The 20,779-nt window shown below is 44.5% G+C and overlaps 1 protein-coding gene across 1 annotated transcript in view; it reads right to left on the reverse strand.

The window, feature by feature from the left end:
* Window positions 1-20,779, reverse strand: part of HAL (histidine ammonia-lyase) — a 372,837-nt gene that overhangs the window by 20,471 nt on the left and 331,587 nt on the right. Inside the window, exon 18 of the mRNA XM_086919081.1 lies at window positions 333-467. Within this exon, the coding sequence (XP_086775207.1) occupies window positions 333-467 (135 nt within the window). The remainder of the gene's footprint in view (window positions 1-332; window positions 468-20,779) is intronic.

Raw genomic sequence — 20,779 nt, forward strand, 5'->3', positions numbered from 1 at the left:
CAAAACTTGTCACAATTATAGATAATAGACTTTCTGTACTTGAAATGAACCAACTAGATTTTAAATTCCATGATTTTTCAATATTTGATTTTAAAACTTTTTTGTTAAACCCAACCAATATATTCAGGAAGTATGTATGTAGGTTTAGTCTGAGAGAAAGAAAAAGTGCCTGCTTCAAACGTATGTAACTATGGATGCAATGCACAAAATAGAGACACTCAGTGGATCTATCTATCATTTACGGATTTCCGTGTTGAAGATATGAACGGATAGGATTTCTGTACATAGAGCTGCACAACCTGGTACATTGGGAGAAACAGTTGAAGGTTTACCTTGTTCCACGTGTTCTATAACTCGTAGACATTTTCTCGCGGCCCACCCGCCCATGGACACATGATCCTCAGTAGCAGCACTAGTTGAGAGAGAATCCACTGAAGAGGGATGACACAGTGCCTTATTCTCAGAAACTGTGAAAAGAAATACACTGTTTAGAAACCATGCTAAAACAAGTTTACATCAGTTTAAGTGAGCCTGCTAAGTGATACATTTGAATTTTAAGTCATCTGGTTCAGTTCAGTTAAGTAAGTTAGATCAGTTCATAACGCATCTGCAAACCTAAATTAAATTAGGTTCTAGTGTTTCGTTCTTATGTTGAATGATTGAGTTCACCTGTCTGTTTCCTGGTGCTTGCTGTTTGGGGGAGCCGCTTGATTGCCGCAGGGGAGACTTCAACCCCCATCAGCACCTGCAGGACTTCATTGCATTGAAGCGCATTGTGGCACGCAGGTGGGCCGCGCCTGGGCAAAGCCTGGGCCAAGGGTGGGCCCGTCCATGCCCGAAGGAGGCCCTCCCTCGAACGTTGAGGGGGCTCATCATGGGCAAGAAAAAGGAGACGCTGCTCCCACTGTAGAGGTAACTACTATATCTCTGGACACCTTTTTAACCAAGGCAAATATGGCTCTGGAAAGGGGGATTGCTCCTACAGAAAGGTGGCTTTTGCTGGGTGAGGGGATTGGGTGGGTAACCGACGACCCCCTTTTATCTCAAAGGGGGCAATGTTCTTGCCGGTATTTAGCCGCAAGAACTGTAGGTACAATTAACAGAAACTTTGCCTGCTTCCCAACCTTCAATGGCAACCCCTAGTGCCCTCTGTGCCACTGAAGCTCTCCCCTTACTTATGTCATCTGGAACTAATGGCAAAAGGAAAAGAGGATCTGCCAAAATAACCCTCACATGCCCAGCCAAAAAAAATAGAAAGGCTGTTTCCTCTTTGGGATCACCAGTACCGCCAATCAGCAACGGCCTGCATCAGGATGCTACAACATTTTCCTTAACCCCTTTGCTGCGGCGGCTATTCCGCCGCAGCGCTAAGGGGGTAGGGCGGCCGTGCGGTGGTCACGTGCTTGTGACGGAACCGCTCCGTCACGGCTCGCAGGTGAGCTGTGCTTGTGACGGAACGGTTCCGTCACGAACGCGCCCGCCCAAAGGAACGCGCCGCGCAGGCGCGAAATCAGCGCCGCGCAGGCGCGCCGAGCGGGCCGTGACGGAACCGTTCCGTCACAAGCACAGCTCACCCGTGGCTTGTGACGGAGCGGTTCCGTCACAAGCATACAAGGGGTTAAATGGCCATGAATTTCAAGTCAACTTTTAACAATTATTGCAGCCGATTTTCGAGTGTTTAAACTCTACAGACTGCACAATTGAAGGACTGTTATCTAGTAGGGCACCACAGCATTCTCTGGGTGGTGTGAACTGTGTTCCCGCTAACATTAACTCTGTATCTGCTGTCTCAAACAAACCAGTTACACTCATTCATTTGGATTCTTTATTCGATGATTAAAAATCACCATAAAAGCACAAACATACATTTTTTTTAAAAAAAAGAGAACACTTAAATTAGCATACGAATCCCAAACTTCATACAATCAAATCACTACATATTAAAGTGATATACATTAACATTAATAATACAATCAGGTCACTAAATATTAGAAAAAAAGAATATATTTTCTCATTCGTAATCGTTAAAACCTATCACTGAGAAATTACATTCCACCCCCTACCCTAGTTACCCTTAATCAAACCGCCACTTTGATAAAATTAATAATACAACACACTGTAAGAGGGTCAGTCGCTTGTTGAAGATAGACCAGGGCCTCCTGAGCACATTTCATATTAGCTTGTTTTAAAATATCAACCAAGAATCTACGCCTAGCCATTGAATAAAATGGACATAACAATACAAAATGAAGGGAATCCTGCGGAGACCTATTGTCGCAGCCGCAGGTTCCCTTCTGCTCAATTGTGGTGGAAAACCCTAGTGGTAATGCCAATAAATAAGGTAATAAATTGAGCCTAAAACGGCACATTAAAAACCTGTCCTGCGCATTATGTATTAGGTATAAATATGGCTCCATTCCCTCTGAAATTTTAACAAGGTTATAAGCGCACACCGTGGTTTTAGCCCTTTCTAGCTCTATTCTCTGTGTCTCTTTATGTGCCAGGAACGCTTTTTTTACAATCATTTTGTGCTGGGTGATAATCGCTGCCGGTTCAGCAAAGAGATTCCCGAAGCCCAGATTTTCTAATGCGTTCATAACATAACTAAGCCACAGGATTCGCATCCATTTATCTCTACTCAGGCAGTCGTTCAGGATTTCCCTACTTAAGGTCGCCTCAGGATTAACCCAAATCTTTAGCCAAGCTAAAATTGGCCTGACCGTTACCAGATCTTCAAGGTAGGGTATCCCTAACTCCCTGTGTGCGATTACTGCAGCCAGACTTTGTGGAGCTTTCAGAACGGATCATAAATACACCAGTTACACTCTGTAAATCAAGTAATTTTAATATTCACATTCTATGTCAAAGCTGCAAAAGTATTGATTGTTGTTACCACGTCATGCCAGGGCTCTCCAAGTACGGTTACTCCTACTAATACTACAAATTTGCCAGCCCCAACTCCTGGTTATACAGAAACTACTATAAGACATGGTTTCTCCCAGTCACATCGCTTAGATAATGTTGTAAAGGAGCATATTTCTAGGGGTAGGTCTGTACTGAAAAACACCCGTCATTACATTAATCTATCCCCTGCAGCTTGTTCCTTTGTACTAATACTGGCAGCATATAGAGATTGTGTGAAAGATCTTTTGGCCCTCAATAGAAATTTGAGAACACCGTGGCTGAAGCATATCCAAGAAATACGCATAGTATAGGCATGTGTGAGCTATATAGTCAGCCCCTGACTCAATAGTAAAAGGAGATGCCTTAAAAGTAAAACAGTCTTATTGGGAAGTAGTTTTAGTCCAAATGTGGGAAGTGCACCAGACTAACACCCTCACAGGTAAGTTCTTGTTGAACCACAAGAGCACACCAAGGTTGCACTTTCACTTCTTAGTACTGTCTCGTATTTGGAAACTTAATTTCCAGCGAAGACAGACTAATCTTTATTTTAATTGCGGCAGAGCACCACCAGAATAAAATTGTTTTCCGGTACCTTGTGCCTCATTTTATCCTCACCCACACCATCTACTCTATCCTGGCCCCCTACTCACACTTCACCCATAGGCAGTTGGATAAAAGATCTCCGATAAAGAGCCCCTCTTTCAGGTGTGCCCGTTGGGTATTGCACAGCCTACCCAACGAGGAGCATTGCCTATGATGAAGCATGACACTCGCAAGGGTGTGTGAGGCCAATATATCCAACACAATGGATACCCAGGGTTAGCTCTCCACTGAGTACTGCCCTTTACACCTAGTGACCACTTTCTCCTTCCTTTAGGAACAGCCCAGTCTCCTTTTTGTTGTCTAGAACTATACATGAACAGGATGCACCCGTACCAGTCAAAATGTTTGTATGTGCAAATAGGTTTGGGGTTCTGCCCTTAAGATCACACACTTTTAAATGGGCTAATGTACCTCTCCAGACCCATTACTGCCCCAATTGCCCAAATGTAATGGAAACAGAGTCCCATCCAATTTATGTTATTCTGTCCTCTATACAGGAATGCCCAGAAAAAACGGTTGTTGGCTGCATATAATCTCATGGGTGTGAGACATTACTGGGAAGCAGAGAGACTTGTTAAGAGTGAAACTAGAGAACTTTTAGCTTTGCTGGTCTCCAAGTATTTGCATATTGCCTGGGTATTAATAAAGAAGGCCATTTTCAACCCCGAAGCATGATAGAGAATTCGATAAGCACAAGCCCTGCCAGGATATCTTCTCTCCTCGCTGCCTTTGTTCCTTACTCCCTATCTATTGAACCATCTTCCTAGCTATCTAACTAATGATTATGATATGACGCAGTTTTTTTCTGCATAGCCCCCTTTGGCTGCTATTTTGCACATCCCTCTGTTGTAAATATATGAATTTACCTTGACTGGTGGGAGTTCTGAAGGCTGTGTCTTTATTCTAGAGATTGTCTGGATTTATCAGACACAAGAAAAGCAGGCAGTAGCACGTTGGTGGGCATTATGGGCAGCAGGTGGTACTTCACCCAAGGACTTTATAGTTTCCCACAGTAGCCATCAAATTTTATAACTGGTTGCCTTGCCAGACTTAAAACCTATTCAGTCAGATGGTGTCCATTCCTCTCTTTTTAATGTAGATAGATTGACTTTTAGCCACATCGATGCTCCACATTTTCCTCTGCTGTGCTGGGCCATAATGCTAATGGGTGTGGTCATGATGAGCTCAGCTCGTCATGAGCACACGAGCACCGTGCCTCATGACGAGCTGAGCTCGTCATGAGCATCGAAGGGGTTAACTCATTTCTTATAGTATGGCAACTGTACCATGATTATTTGTTGTTGTTTTTGTGTTTTTTTTAATGTTTTTATATTGCATTTCCTGTTAACATATCTAAGAATGCTCTTGCTGTGCCCGGAATAACCGATTTATATATATATACTGGTCAATGTCCCTCTTCTTCAAGACTATCAAGTGAATCAACAATGCAATTAATGGGCAAAGCTCAGCACTAGCTGTCCCAAGTCTCAACCATAAGCATTTAGTCCAAAATAACCTGATCATGGCAAGCAGGCAGTGCTTCATTTGAGCAGGAGCTTTCAGGTGCTCAGCACCTGCACTTCTTTCACAGGGCCGGGGCTACAATTTCTGACCCTGCAGGTGGTGGTCTCAATATTAATTGTTCAAATTAAAAATAAAAAGAGTAACATACATTGCATGGTTTCTGGCTGGTAAATGTTTATAGACAGGCCAGCATACACCTGTCCAGGCAGGCATGATTGTGTATCACCAGGTTAGTGATGATGTCATTTCGCTGATCACAAATCCAAGAAGTCATCGACAAACTATGTCTTGCATTCTATTTCCAGAGTCTGCTGCACCATGCTACTGCCTGAGCCTAAGCCTCCCATTGGATAATTGTAGCTGGGGGCTGGCACAAGACGGAGTTGAGGCAAGGAAGCTGCAAGAGTGCATTTGGAACTTGGGAGGGAGGGCTCTTGAGCAAAAATAAACAAAAGTAAGTGTGGACTTTCCACTTGCTGTGTACCTAGAGTAGCATATCCTGCAGCCCTGCATTGCTGCTATCCTCAACGTGCTCGATGCAGCTGTGGCTCAACACAACTTTTGTGTGCCATGACGTCACCTGTAGAATCTATGCGCTGCACCCCAGCATGGTAATTGCTGAGCGTGCGTGAGTCCAGTAGGCACCACAGCCATACTTACCGGCATTGGCAGCATTACAGCTGGGGACAATGCCTGTGCTGTAGCAGGCAGGGTTCTCAGCAAGCTGAGCAGAGGATGCCAATGCCGTCGCCATCCCTGGACCTACTAATTACAGGCAGCACTAGTAGTCACATCACCTGCTGTGCTCGAGCAGCCGTTTGTTCCGCAATAAACCCAGTCATACCGCACTGATTAATATAGGCAAAAAAAGCATTTTCATTTGGTGTACATTTTGTTTTTGCACACGGTGTAGGTAAGAAAGTAAAACACATGTCATCTTCCTCTTCTTTAGGAAAGACAACAGGAAAACACAGAGTTCAAAATAGCAGGGACATGTACAGGCTGACGACAGGGGTCACAGGCAGGAGCAGCGTTATAGATGAGAGAGAGAGCATGAGTAAAGAGGAGAAAGAAACAACAGGAGAGGAGAGAGATAAGACGGAGCTAAGTAGAAGAAAAGGAGAGCAAATCAGATACAAAGAGAAAGCAGCCATGATGTGAAGAAGAGAGCATTAAGAAGAGAGAAGATAGAATGAAGGGATGTAGAGGACAGGACAGAGGAAAAAAGCAGACAAAACGGAGACACAGCTAATCACTGCTAGAAGAGTGATAGTAAAGAGCCAAGATCGAGGGGAGAGAGAGCAGAGCATGGATAAAAGTGAAGAGAAAAAGGGCAGGGGTAGAATGAATAGAGGACAAATCAGAAATGCAGGGAATAAGGTAATACACCAGGTGTGACAAAAATGATAGAAAACAAATAGAGAGGTGAGAAGATAGACTCTTGAAGCAAAGATGTAAGGGACAGACAACAGATCAAGGTTAGAGGATACTGAGGCAGTGAGACTGTTGTAAGTGGGGCTCACGGGAGGAAGAAGTGAGCTGTGGCCTCCTTGGCAAAATTTTCAGCACCTGCACTTCTTTTTTTTTTTTACAAATTAAGCACTGCCCTTAGGACTCCTTGGATTGGGTCTGACACAAAACAGATTGATAATGACAGGCTGGTCAGAGATATTTTAGGGTGTTTACTGGTCTGTTGTTCATCACAGTCACAGATTTACACAGTCCTCTGGGCTTTTCTATAAATCCTCTACGATAAATATTCTTAATCATATGGCCTCAGCCGCTCATTAAAAAGCACTTTGCCCATCCCCCACCAACAGCTCTGTCCCCGTTTCTAATAGGTTTGCCTCTTTGGTGGACCAGGACTCTTGTGATCGACTCCCTTTACCTTCTGAATTAATTCATTCTACCGATGTGCTAGAATGTTCCAAGCTAAGAGTTCTCTTGCCGCAAATTCCGTAGGGTTTCAGTTTTTGGTACTAGACTAGCAAGATACTGACCCCATGCCAATTCTATCTAGCATACCAAGTTCTATCCATTTGCCAGAGGTCACCCCACTGGAGCCCTTTGAGGGCTTCATGTTACTTTCTTGGAACATAGCAGCAGGCTATGACAATAAAAAAGATAATCTGGATTGGTATAAGGAGTTCAGGAGTTTGGACACAATTTTTCACAGGAAACTTGGGCACGCAAGCTGTATTCGTTAATGGTTACCTCTCCTTTTTCACTCTAGCAATCTCTTCATCCTTGGGGAAGCAAAAGGGGGTTTACTTATACTCATAGTTAATACGCTCCCAAACGAAAAAGTCTCTTTTATGAACAGTTTGTCATATGTTCACATGATAGTAGCAACGTGTTGTGGTAAGAATGGCATATTACTGATGAACTTCTAGAATAATTATTTATCTGATCAGTACTTAGTGGCTGAAGAGCTGGATACAATTTTAGAGGATTTAGTTTATAATTTCTCGAGACCACTCTTCATTATTTGGGAGGGAGATTTTAATACACATGCATGTAGAAAAATTGATCAGGGTATTTGTGGGATAACCGACTTGAGTGAGTCTATGATTACCCATTTATTTTAATCATCACAAATATGGTAACATCTTAAATAGTCTTCTGTTGATTTGGGACTTAGTTTAAATAAGCCCATAGCATCTTTCCATGGGTCAAATGACCCCAAACTTTTATCGTTCAGGATCTACCTCGACAATTGATTTTATAATTATTCCTGCAAATTTTAAGAAGTGTGAGAAGAATATTTTGGTGCACTCTACTGAATTTAGTGACCACGCTCTATTTCATTGTACTTTCCTCTGGCCACATTCTAGTAATTCGAGCTTACTCCTTGTCCCTAAACCGCTTTAATCCAGGATAAATGGCTTTACTTTAAAGTTGGAAAAAATTGACTAACTCTATTGTCCCATGGTCTTAGGGGAAAAGTTACAGGAGATTCAAACCTGTTTAGACCTGCAAGCAAGTAGTTCACAAGGGGTGGTCGCATTCATCAAAATCTAAGCTTGCATTAGAATCCACCTTTTTCGACTAGTTTCTCAATAGAACCCACATTCCACTGAATGGTTTGACCTTAATTGCTCTAAGGCATCGCGGGAATTTCGCGGAATGCCCTCAAAACACATCCTAGACATCAAATGCTGATAAGAGACCTGAGGGCTAACTATAAATTGGCAAGAGAAGAGAGGAAGAGGCAATTAAGGGAGTAAGCATGAGGAAATCTGAGACAAGTATCACTAAGCAAAGACAGCAAGGCTTTCTGGAAAGTTACCAACACTTCATTTCTGAAAGAGGGGGTGGTCCATCTCTCGATCTCCATGTAGACAAAACAACTTGGTTAACACATTCCAGAATATATTCCACGCTCAGTCTGAAGGTATTGGTATGGCTACAGTGACCTCTCCTGATCCCCTGGTGTTGGAGTTTTTTCTACGAGGAAACTGAACTCGCCCTTTTGCAAATGCCCACCCTAAAGGCAGCCGAACTGGATGGTGTCCCATTGGATATCTTTCTTGAAACCAAACCATTATGGGCCCCACTTTTGACCCTAGTTTTTGACGCTGTATCCAAAATGGGACCCTTGTTATTGTGGGAACAATCATTGATTCTTCAAATTTACAAGAAAGGTGATCCGATGAATCCAGCTAATTATCGCCCAATCTCCTTACTGGACAGCAAAGCCAAGTTAATGTGGAGACTGTTGCTGAATAGGTTGGAGAGTTTGGCGGTTGAGAATAATGCGCTAAAAATGTCTTATATTTGGCCTTTATGGACCTGTCTGAGGCTTTTGACTCCGTAACCCACTGCAAATTGTGGGGTGTCATGGAGTCAAAGGATGTGGATAGTTCCATATTCCTTTTTATCAGAGAACTTTACAGCGAAGCAGAGGCTGTAATTAGATACGGGATACAAGGCGAATGTACAAACTCCTTCCTCTTCTCATTATACACCAATAACTTATTCACACTACTTGGCACTGAATGTAAGAATTTTCCAGCTGTAGGTGGCGTCCCTGTACCCGCACTGCTATATGCAGATGATGTGGTCCTTTTTGCTAAAACTCCTAGGACCCTACATCGATCTATTGGTATATATTCAGAAAATATGGCAAAACTGGGTCTTTCAGTAAATAAATCTAAATGTTTTGTGATGGCAGTTGGAATGGGAAAGGAAAAACTAATGTTCCTACAATTAGATACATAAATCCTGGAAAGTGTAGAGAATTTTATGTATCTGGGTATACTTCTCAATGCTAAATTAAATTGTTAAGCAATGGTTTTAAACAGGATGAACCTAATGAAAAAAAGTTTAGCAGCGCTATGGAAATTTACACTTTAACTTAGGACAGAAACCATGTAAGGAACTGTTGAACATCTATCTGACAAAATCTGTAGCTTTAGCTTCATATAGTGCTGCAATTTGGGCCACAGCACAAGTTGATTTTATTCAGGCAGTGGAGGATACATTTTTAAAAAGGTTACTGTCAATCACATTCTCCCACCCGAACATCATTGTTCGCAAAGAGTTAGGTCTTCCGTTTATGTAATGTAATGTAATGATGTCTTGTAAAGCGCATGAATCACCCCACATGGGGTATCTCCGCGCTGTAGACCGCTGGGGAACCCGTCCTGGCTTTCCCTGTGAGATGGTCCCTACTGGGTATCTCCAAGATGAAACCAGGCATCCCCGGCGTATGTGGGGGGCCGTTGTGGAGATGAGGCAAGCTAATGCCCAGAGTTGCCGAGTGTGATCCCTGGTTAGAGTAGGCACCGAGGTGAGAATTATCGAGTCTGCTGACCCTGGTCCACGACCCTGCCGCGTCGGGAATTGAACCCTGGTCCCGGGCCGTCCTCTGCTTCCGGGTCTGCCGCCTCTAAGCAGTGAGCCACACCACTCCAATGGATCTTATTAACCTGGCTCCGCTTTTACTATGGCTTACTATTTGTAAAAGGGACTCTGTTAAATTAAACCAAATGGTACCAGTTTAGACTTACTCTTGAAGGAGTGGGCAGTATTTTTTGGCTAGCCTATGTAAAGTGGATCTTGAAAGAGCTGGGCCTACTATTTCTGTTTGAATTCCCATCACTCTGCTTGCTGTTCCCCAAATCACAATTAAAAGATCTTTTTTTTTTTGCTAAGTGTGATGATGATAGGTGGAAACAAAACCAACGTAAAATCATGTTAATAAATTATCAGGCATTACCCGCGGAGGCACCGAGTCATGCCTCTTACCTTTCTTTTGTCTCTAATAATTTGCACCGATTTTTACTGATTAGGATGAGATTGAACATCTTTCCCCTAATGGTTGGCTACCTGTCCCAGGTCTATTAATTTAATCAATTGTCACTTTTCCCCTGCGATGAGTGGTCTACCCAATCCATTTCTCACATATTATTCGTTTGGTTATTTTATAGGCAAGAAATGAAAAGGATTAGTATTCCCATGCCGAGAAAACGGAGTTTAAATTCACATTCTCACGCCTTTATTGTCAAACTCTCTAGAGACTCCATTTATATGTTTCATGACAGCATCATTTTGCAATCAGTTTTACAGATTAGAAAGAAGTCATACGCAAGAGGGGTTGTTATATCTGATTTAGTATCTTTGGACACTGGTTTTAATGGATTGTAGGTGCAATGCTGCATTGAAATGGTTATTACACTCCACACAGTTGAGTCTGTTTAAGCCATAGAAGGTCGGTTTTTAGTTTATTTTAATATGGTCTTAAATGTTTTTAATAGATTTGTTGCATATGTTTTAACTGCCGTGCATTATGCATTTCCGAGATGCGAATAGAGATGATTTGATGATAATGGAGTCTCTGAAACTAAAGGTAGGTGTCCACTAGTTTTTGCACTGGGCCATCTTTAGACATGCTCAGAGGAGAAAATAGTTGAGGCAAGCTGCTTATAATGGATAGCCTTAGATTAGAAAATGCACACTGTACACCAGAGATATTAACTGAACACCCTTGTGGGAGTAGAGTCTAATTCACAGCTTTTTGGTCAGTAAACTGCCACTAAGGTTTTCAAACTCTGAATGAGTCGACAATATATACAACTTGAGACAGACATAAATATATGTACATTTCCCTAAAGTATGATTGATTAGCATTGACAATTTGTAAAGGAGAAGTTAAATACTTTTGGGTAGATGAGCATGAAAATACTTTATGTATAGCCACAAACATTTGCTTGTAGTTTCCTGGACTAGAAATAAACAGATGTAGTCCGTTAAAAAAGAAGAAGCAATTGGAATTCCATGGTGGTAAAGACTATGGATTCATCTCATACATTATGGGTAAATAGATAATCCTTACACCTGAAATGTTTTCATTAGTAGAAAATCTGCTTGTATGGGGTTATATGTACATTTCTGTTTGCACAACATGGGTCTATTGGTGACTCTAAAGAACTGAGTACGCTTACAAAGGTTATAGGCCTAAGCCTAGGTCTGGTCTAGGTCTACTCTTTTATGTATTAATTGCCCCATTGTGTTTCATCACGGCCTCATTAAATTGTGTTCTAATGTGGTAAATACAATCCATAGTGTTAAACAGTTTTGGTACCTAGTGGAAACTGTAAATAAATGTATTTGAAAAGCAACAAGATATGACGAAAGCACCACTGAAATTAAGTGTGCACTGACTGAAGTTCTGCTGCAAGGAATAATGAACTAATATTACGAGGAACAATAAACTAATGCAGGAAGCCCAATTACACTGAATAGTTAAATGTCTTCAACCACATCACAGCAAAGAATGTGCACTTTTGCATTTGAACTCTTCTCTATACAGAGATCTATGCCATGAACATCAAGTGAGTAAGTGTTTTCTAAGAGTTTGAGATTTCAAAACATATACTAATAGACTACAAAAGGTAGATTAGCATACTAGGTGTAATAACTATGAGTGATACTATTTCTAACATATGTGATCTGTGCAGCTGTGTGAGTGTCAGTGTCAGTGTGTGAGTGGGAGTCTGAGTGCCTACATGGGTGTATAAGTGGTGTACGGCTGAGTTTGCAGGTTTCTGAGTAGCTATGTGGGTGTATGAGTGGTTGTATGAGAGTAAGTAGTTGTGTGTGAGTGTGTGGGTGTGTGTGGTTGTATGGCTATGTGAGTGGTTGTGGGGGGAGTGGGTGTGTGAGTGGTTCTATGGGTTTCTTAGTTGGTGTGTGTGGTTGTATGGGTACGTGACGATGTGTGAGTAATTGTATGGATGGATGGGTTGTGTGAGTGGTTGTGTGGGTGTATGAGTGGCTGTTTCGGTGCTTGTGTGTGTGTACATGTATGAATAATTGTATGGGTTTGTAAGTGGTTTTATGGGTGTGCGATTGTGTGTAAGGGTATGTGTAGGTGAGTGAGTGGCATTCTGAATCCCTGTATGAATGAGTGAGTGAGTCAGTGTCTGTATGGGTGAGCGACTGCATGTGTGAGTGGGTGTGCGAGTGAGTGGCTGTATGACTGGTGTATGAGTGGTTGTATGGATGAGTGAGTGGGTGTGTGAGTAGTTGTATGGATCTGTGAATGGGTATGTGAGGGCTTAGATGGACATGCATGGGATATGAGTGGGTGTATGAGAGACTCATTGGGGGTGTGATTGGGTGTGTGAGGGGTGTGTTTCGATGATGACATCAGTGATGTCATGACTCATCAGTGAAGTTATTTGAGATGTCATAAGTGATGTCGCTGACCATGTCATAAGTGATATAATGTGAGGTCATAACCAGTGATTGCATGGGCGTACTTTATAGTTACCCTAGGTAATTTCTAGGGTTGTGTATGAGTAAAATGTGAGCCTAACTATAATGTACCTTTAAATTATTTTTTTCAGTAAATTTCTATGGTTTTTTTAAATTATATTCCCTAACTACAATGTATAGGCGTAAGTGTGGGTGTAACAGTGTCTGTATGGCTATCTGTGTGTGTGGGTTAGTGTATGGGTATGTAAGTGGATGTGAGAGTGTGTATGGGTGTAGATATGGGTGTAACAGTGTCTGTATGGGTAAGTTCGTGTATGGGTGAGTGTCTGTATGGGTATGTAAGCGGTAAGAGAGTTAATGGGTATGTGAGTGGGAGTGAGTGCGTCTGTATGGGTATGTGAGTGGGTGTGAGAATGTCTATGGGTATATCAGTGGGTGTGAGTGCATGTATGGGTTTGTGAGTGTCTACATGAGTATGTCAATGGGTGGAAGAGTGTATGGGTGTACGTATGGCTAGGAGTGTCTCTATGTGCACGTGAATGGGTGTGAGAGTGTCTATATAGGTATAAGTGCGGGTGTGAGAGTGCCAGTATAGGTATGTGAGTGTCTATGACAGTGTCTGTATGGATGTAGGTGTGGGATTAACAGTATCTACATGGGTAAATTAGTGTGTGGGTGAATGTCTGTATGGGTATGTGAGTGGGTGTGGGAATGTCTATGGGTATATCAGTGGGTGTGAGTGCATGTATGGGTTTGTGAGTGTCTACATGAGTATGTCAATGGGTGTAAGAGTGTATGGGTATACGTATGGCTAGGAGTGTCTCTATGTGCATGTGAATGGGTGTGAGAGTGTCTGTATAGGTATAAGTGTGGGTGGGAGAGTGCCAGTATAGGTATGTGAGTGTCTATGACAGTGGCTGTATGGATGTAGGTGTGGGATTAACAGTGTCCACATGGGTAAATTAGTGTGTAGGTGAATGTCTGTATGGGTATGTAAGTGGGTGTGAGTACTTTTTTTTTTGTCACACTAGATCCGCTGAACGATTGCAGATTTACATGAGTTTAGGAAGCTGGGTCTGCCACTAAGTGGTAATACTGTACACAGAGTCCAGGGGTTCCCCAAAAGTGTACAGGGCTCAATGTAAAAACCAAATTGCTCTATTACTGGTAGAGTGGGCAAACAGCCTTAGGCCTAACACAGAGGAGTGTAAGACATATTACACAACAGTGATCAATAATGGACACAAGACTCAAGAAGGAGATCCAGACCAATTTTAGAAAATTATACTTTGTTTTACTTTTTTTTTTAAGAGCAAGATCTTCGCAATAAGATAAGTATGTTTTTTTAAATATTTCTTTTTATTAGAAAGAACAAGCAAGGCAGCAACAAATTACATGAAGTGCATAGACTGTGCAAAGGCGGTACATCATTAGATCAACAATGAAATAATCAATACAGTGACGGGGGGAGAGGAGGGAGCATCAGAAACCTTAAAGCAATCAAGAAGGAATGCGGGGTCAGGGGGAAAGCGGGACATCAAGGGCAGGTGTTGTTGGTGGTACACATATGTCACCTCTATATCGGTTCCAAGGACCCCATATTTTGTGCCACTTCCGGGGACGACCCCGAGCTGGGTATACAGTTTTTTCCCTAAACATGCACCAATCCATGTTTTCCATCCACACCTCGAGGGTAGGGGGCCTCTGGGATCCCCACAATTGTGCGATATTACGTTTGGCGATCATAGCCCCTAGGGTAACCCATTGAGTTGAGCAACGTTATGGTCAGTGGGCTCCCAGACATTTTGCAAGCAGCGTCTGGCTTCTGGCAAGAGAGCCACCTCGTGACTTCCTGAATAACCTTGTGAACCCTCCTCCAATAAACAGCAACTTCTCTGCATTCCCAGATAATGTGGAGAAACCTACTCAGCTGCCCGCTACCCCGTTGGCAAAGACCCTCTTCAGAAAAGCCCATGCGAACCAGACGGGGACCCGTGACATATACTCTATGTAATATTTTGAGTTGAACTAATCTGAGCTGTGCCGGAATCGCGACCTCCTTGGGGGAGGAGATCGCAGACTGCCAGTCCTCATCATCAAGCTCAAGGCCATCACGGGTCCATTGATCACGCAATTTCAACAGTAGGTCCACCCTGTGATTGATCAATTTTTTATACACCAGGGAGATGGTACTATCCGGTAAATGACCATCCAACACTCGGTCCTCTAGTGGGGAAGATTCCGGTATCTACTCCCAAATCGGGAAGACCGAAGTTAATGCATGATGAACCTGAGCATAATGGAAATATTCAGACCCACCCAATTCAAACTCAACCTGCAGGGCCACAAACGACTTTACCTGTCCCTTGACCCAGAGGTCTCCCACCTTGTTAATGCCTATAAGATCCCACTTGTCGAACCCCTTGGTGTTCCACAATTTGCCGAACCTATCAGACCCGAAAAGCGGGGTAGCCAAGGTCAAGCGATCTTTCCAACTAACGCACTAGTGGCATCCTGCCATACCCGAACGGCTGCCCTCGTCGGACCCGACAAAGACCTTACCACTGACTTAGAATATAGTGCCCTGTAATAGTCCCCCCCGGGAAGTAACCACCGATCCATGGTGAAACCAGGGTTTAACTCGGGGCCATACATACCATGGTTGATAGCCCCTAACTGCGATGCCCAATAGTACCTTTTGATGTCGGGAAGAGCAATACCCCCGTCGTACCACGGGAGTGTCAATTTGGCAATCGCGATACGGGGCCTGCCGTCCGACAGCAGTTCCCTCTGTAGACCCTCAACTATCCGAAAGTAACTAGCAGGAACTATGTCAAGTGTATTCTGAAGGGCATACAAAAAACGAGGAAGTGACATCTTAAAAAGGGCCGCTCGCCCAAGTAGGGAAAGCGGAAGCTTCCGCCAGCTCGCAACATCTCGCTTCAACCGATTCAAGGGAGGGAGAAGGTTTAGATCATATCGGACCCGAGGGTCCAACGAAACATTAATACCAAGATATTTAAACCCCTCCTGCGCTATCTGAATGGGAAAGTTACGCGGCAAAACTGGAGTATCACCACAGAGGATGTAAAGATAGGATTTAGTCCAGTTGATAATCAGGCCCGAGTTTTTACCGAAGGAAGTCAAAACGTCACACAAAACCATCAAAGATTTCCTAGGGGAAGTTAAGTAAAGCAGGATGTTATCTGCAGATAGGGAGATGCGATCTTCGTATTCCGGAGACCAGTAAATACCCTCATGGAGGGCTCCCAACGGATCCAGGCAGCGAGGGGCTACAAGGCCAGAGCGAACAAAAGGGGGGGAGTGGGCAACCCTGACGGGTACCCCGACCGAGACAAAACGGAGCAGAAACACGACCATTAACCACAATCTGTGCGAGTGGGTCCACGTAAAGAAGCTGAACCCAACCAATAAAATCTGGCCAAACCCGAATTTAGCCAGCACCGCCCACAAATACGGCCATTCCACAGTATCGAACGCCATAGTGGCGTCCAATGCTGCCAAAATGACCGGCTCACGCAGCGTCGCGGCCCTCGCGAGAACTCCGTGCAGACACCAAAGATTCAAAGCTGTGTTTCTATGCGGGATAAAAACAGGCTGATCCGGATGGATTAGAGCACTAATGGTTTTGATCAGTCTATTAGCCAGTAGCTTGGTAAGAATTTTAGGCTTGGCATTTAACAGAGATCGGTCTGTATGAGGCACACCTACTCCTCGGTTTCCCTTCCATGTGTATTACAACTATCGTCGCCAATCTTTGGTCGTGGGGAGAAAACCACGGTCCTGGGACTCTAAGAACATGTCCCTTAAATATGGAGCAATCTTGTCAGGCCGGAGGTTGTACCATTCTGTCAGCAGACCATTGGGACCCATCGCTTTACCGGAACGCAGAGAACGCATAGCTAACGCCACCTCATCGGCAGTAATTGTACCATTCTTAAGTTCCCTGTCTTCCACAGAGAGACACGGCAGGGCAATATCTCGTAATATTAAGCACGAGTCCTCCTCCGGCCTATCAGACAAGGAAGAGTACACAGTATGAAAATGATCCGCAAAACACGCCACTATCTCTTGTGGGTCTGTCACAACAGCTCCACTCGCGGTCACAATCTCCGGTACCACCCGACTCGGTCTATCCTTTCTATCTAACCATGCTATCAACTTGCCTGCCTTGTCTCCAACATCATAAAGACGCCCCTGTTGTTCCCGACTAAGAGCCTTCACAGCCTCCGTCACCAACATCTTATATTCCAGTTGCTTCAATTGCAGAACATGCAATCCAGAACGGGTCACCCTCCCGCCCTAGCGCTAGTTCCAAGTCAGCGATCTCAGTCTCTATCTTTACCACTTCTTCCTCTTTCTGCTTCTTGACTCCAGCAATCAATGATAGAGCTTGACCCCTGATAACAGCCTTAAACGCCTTCCACAAGGAGACCGCAGAGAAAACCGAACCATTCTCCCAAAAATAGTGATCCAAAGCCTTTACAAGTTCACTGCGGGTCTTGGGATTGCGAAGATATTAAGGGTTGATCGGGGCTACCCGTCCCACGCCACCCGATGTTAATTCCAACCGAAGCCACAGCGGGGAGTGATCGGAAATGCCCCGGGCCATATGCCTGATCTCTTTAATCAATCAATCAAAGCTTTATTTCGATATATAAAAATATCTTAAAAGCACATAGCGATTAAAATACAATACATTTTTTGGTTAAAAAAAGGACTTAATAAACAATTAAAAAACAAGGGTAAAAAAGCATTAAACCATTTACAGCTTTGAACATGATTTTAAAAACTAAAGTATCGCCTAATAAAATTAATCATAAGGCTTTATATCTGATCACCCATACCCAACCGAGGAATTTAGCTACCCCACAGGCCAATACAGTGTTAGGGTCTGTCTGTAAAATTCTTAAGGCAGAGACATGGCTCCTAGTCTCGAGCTGCCGACAAACAGGTTTTAGCCATTTCGATCGGGGTTTGTTGTAACAAAAAAAAGGTGCGGAATGGTTTCTAGGGCAACATTACAAGATGGACAAATGGCAAGTGTTTGGTGAGGGGGTTTCCACTTGGAGGTGCGTTCCCGAACCGGTAGGGTTCCCAATCTAATCTGAATGTATAAGGCCCTATCTTTAGATTTTCTGATGAAGTCCATATATAGTCCGAGGGAGTGTACTGTCTTGTGCAGACGAAATTCTCTTTAATACAAAACGCCTGTGCAGCCGGCACCAACACATAATCAATCCTAGAGGGGCTACCATGGGCGCACGAGTGAAACGTATACCGCCGCTGATCAGAGTGAAGCAATCTCCAACAGTCGACCAGGCCCAGAGTGTCCATGAAGTCAGGCAGCCATCCAAGCGCCCTCGGTAGATCCTTAGGGGGGGTGTCTATCGAGCAAACCGGAAACCACAGCGTTGAAATCCCCACCAATTATCAGAGACCCCCCCCGGGGAGATCTAGCAGAACCCGTCCCAAATCAGCAAAGGTATTGGATTGTAGGCCAGGAGGGACATACACAGAGACCAGGGAAAGCGTGCGGCCCTCCCACCGTCCCGAAATAGCAGCATAGCGTCCTCTATCATCAAGGACCGTGGAGTCTATTTCAAGTGGGAAAGCGTTCTTAACAAGAATTCCAACACCCCTGGATCCAGAGGGGAACCCGGCATGGGCAACTAGACAATGCCCCTTCCTGTTCATGGCATGACATGTGTTCCCTACCAAGTGTGTCTCCTCCAATAGAACAATATCAGGGGAGTGACGTTTCAGGAGCTGCAGTACCACCCCACGCTTAATCCTATCCCCCTGCCCGTTAACATTCCAACTCATCAATCTCCACCCCCTACCCCCCATCATGAAAGAGAAAAAAGATCCTGCCCCAAGCAGAGTCCAGCACATCAAGGAGAAAGTCAAGCAATAGAGCGCCTTGCAAAAACGGTAACCAGAAATGAAACACCCCCCCACCCCCCACTCAAACAACCCATTACAACACCCCCCACCCTGCACCCCTGCATACGACTAAAGAGCCACCCCAACTCGCAGTGTGCCTGTCGCCCCCACATCTAAACTAAACTACGAGAAGTAAAGCTGAGGAGAAGAAAGACCCACCGATATTCCCGCAACCCCCCGTTCAACCCACAATCAGATACATATCATTAATTGGATCCATCACAGTAGCAATCCCACAAATGTCCCCGGAAACCCGACAAACGGCACTCATTCCTGCATCCCACGTCCTCCCTCTGCTCCGCCAGGCTGACTCTCTGGTTCCTGTGGGCTGGCAGAGTGTCCAACCAGTCGGCTACCACCTCGGGCTTATCAAAAAAGGGAACCCGTTTGTTGTATTCGATCCTCGGCTTGGCCGGGAAAAGCATGGCGTATTTGAGTCCCATATCTCGAAGTCTTCTTTTTACTCCCAGAAAACTGAGCCTCTGTTTCTGGGCCGCCTGCGTGAAGTCCGGGTAGAAGCTGATAGAAGAGTTCTCAAACTTCAAGGGTCCACCCGCCCTCGAGGCCTATAAGATAGTATCTCTGTCCCGAAAATTGAAGATCCGTGCTATCATAGGCCTCGGCGGGGCTCCCACCTTCGGTCTGCCACCCGGGATCCTATGAGCTTGTTCCACAGCAAAAAACTTGCTCAGTCCCTTGGGGGCTAGATCTTTGATAATAAGGTCCTCAACAAAAAGGTCAGCCGATTGTTCCTCCGCCTGTTCCGGAACACCAATTATGCGGACATTGTTCCGCCGAGCCCTCCCTTCAAAATCCTTCAGACGACGGATAGGAAAGTCATTGGAGGATTTCAGGTTACAGACTTCGGTCTGCAGGTCGACGACATCAGTGGTTAAGCTCGACGTTTTTACGTCCAGAGATTTGACCTTTTCGTTGGTTTTTGTAAGGTCCGTATGGATCAAATTAACGTCGATCACCACTGTATCCAGTTTATGAGCAAGGGTCTACATTTGCTTTCCGAGGGAAGACTTGATGCCATCGATGGCAGCCATCACATCCTGCAAAGTCAGTTCAGTCGCCGGAGTCGATGAACCCCCCCGCTTCCTCCAACGATCGGTTAAGTCAACTGGGTGACCACTTAACCTGAGCGTAGCGATCCATCGCGATGCTTTGGGTATAGCCACCCCGTCTGGTGGTTTTCAACCTCTGTTTGTCCCCCTCCGATTTGTTCGCCATTTCGTGACAAGACAGGTATTATCAAAATCAAGAGAAGGGGGGGGGGGGGGGGGACACAAGCAGGCCAACCAAAAAACGGTAGACAGCACCCAGCTGTAGGGGAAGTCGACCAAGATGCTAGAGCAGCATAGAGCCGAGAAAGCTAAAGTCCAAAATGGCCCTCAGTCGAAGAAACAAAAATAGACAAAAAGACAGTTTATGGTGCAGTCAAAGTCCAAAACTCCGAATATTATTCGACACGCCCAAGTACCGCTCAGGATACACGCTTTCGAAGCGATTGAGGCGTCCTAAGGCCCGGGCTCCAACCCAGATGACAAAAACGAAAGTGAAACCAGACCGGCCGCCTCAACTGCCTCAGGCCGTTGTTGTTCAACTGCGCCCTGGGCACCGCGCTAACTCTGGCGCCGGGGATCCAAGAGGCGAAGGCCGCAAACTTTCCAGCTCCACAACTCCGGTCTCCGTGGTCCGGCCGAGAAATAAATTTCAGTTTTCGCTTCTCCTGTGGTTCATCCACACGAAGATGTCAACAGCGAACAGGATAAGTGACAGGATATATTCGGGAGGCTACGTGGGTCTCGGGACCCCTGTGCTCACGCGACCATCTTGATTGCGTGCGAAGCTCCTCCTCATAAGTATGTTTTTAAATAAAAATATTTTCAGCACAGTTCAGTGTTATCCTAGGAGGAAAACAATATTGCAGTTGAACAGGTAAGTAATGCACTTACAAATTCAGTCTTTGGACCTCAAAGTCAGCAAGGGGCATGGGTTAGGGGAGTACCAAAATTGCACCACCAGCGGCACAAGGGCGACTGGGTGCAGAGGT

Source organism: Lissotriton vulgaris, chromosome 1_1, assembly GCF_964263255.1.
Source record: "Lissotriton vulgaris chromosome 1_1, aLisVul1.2, whole genome shotgun sequence".
Classification (NCBI taxonomy): Eukaryota; Metazoa; Chordata; class Amphibia; order Caudata; family Salamandridae; genus Lissotriton; species Lissotriton vulgaris.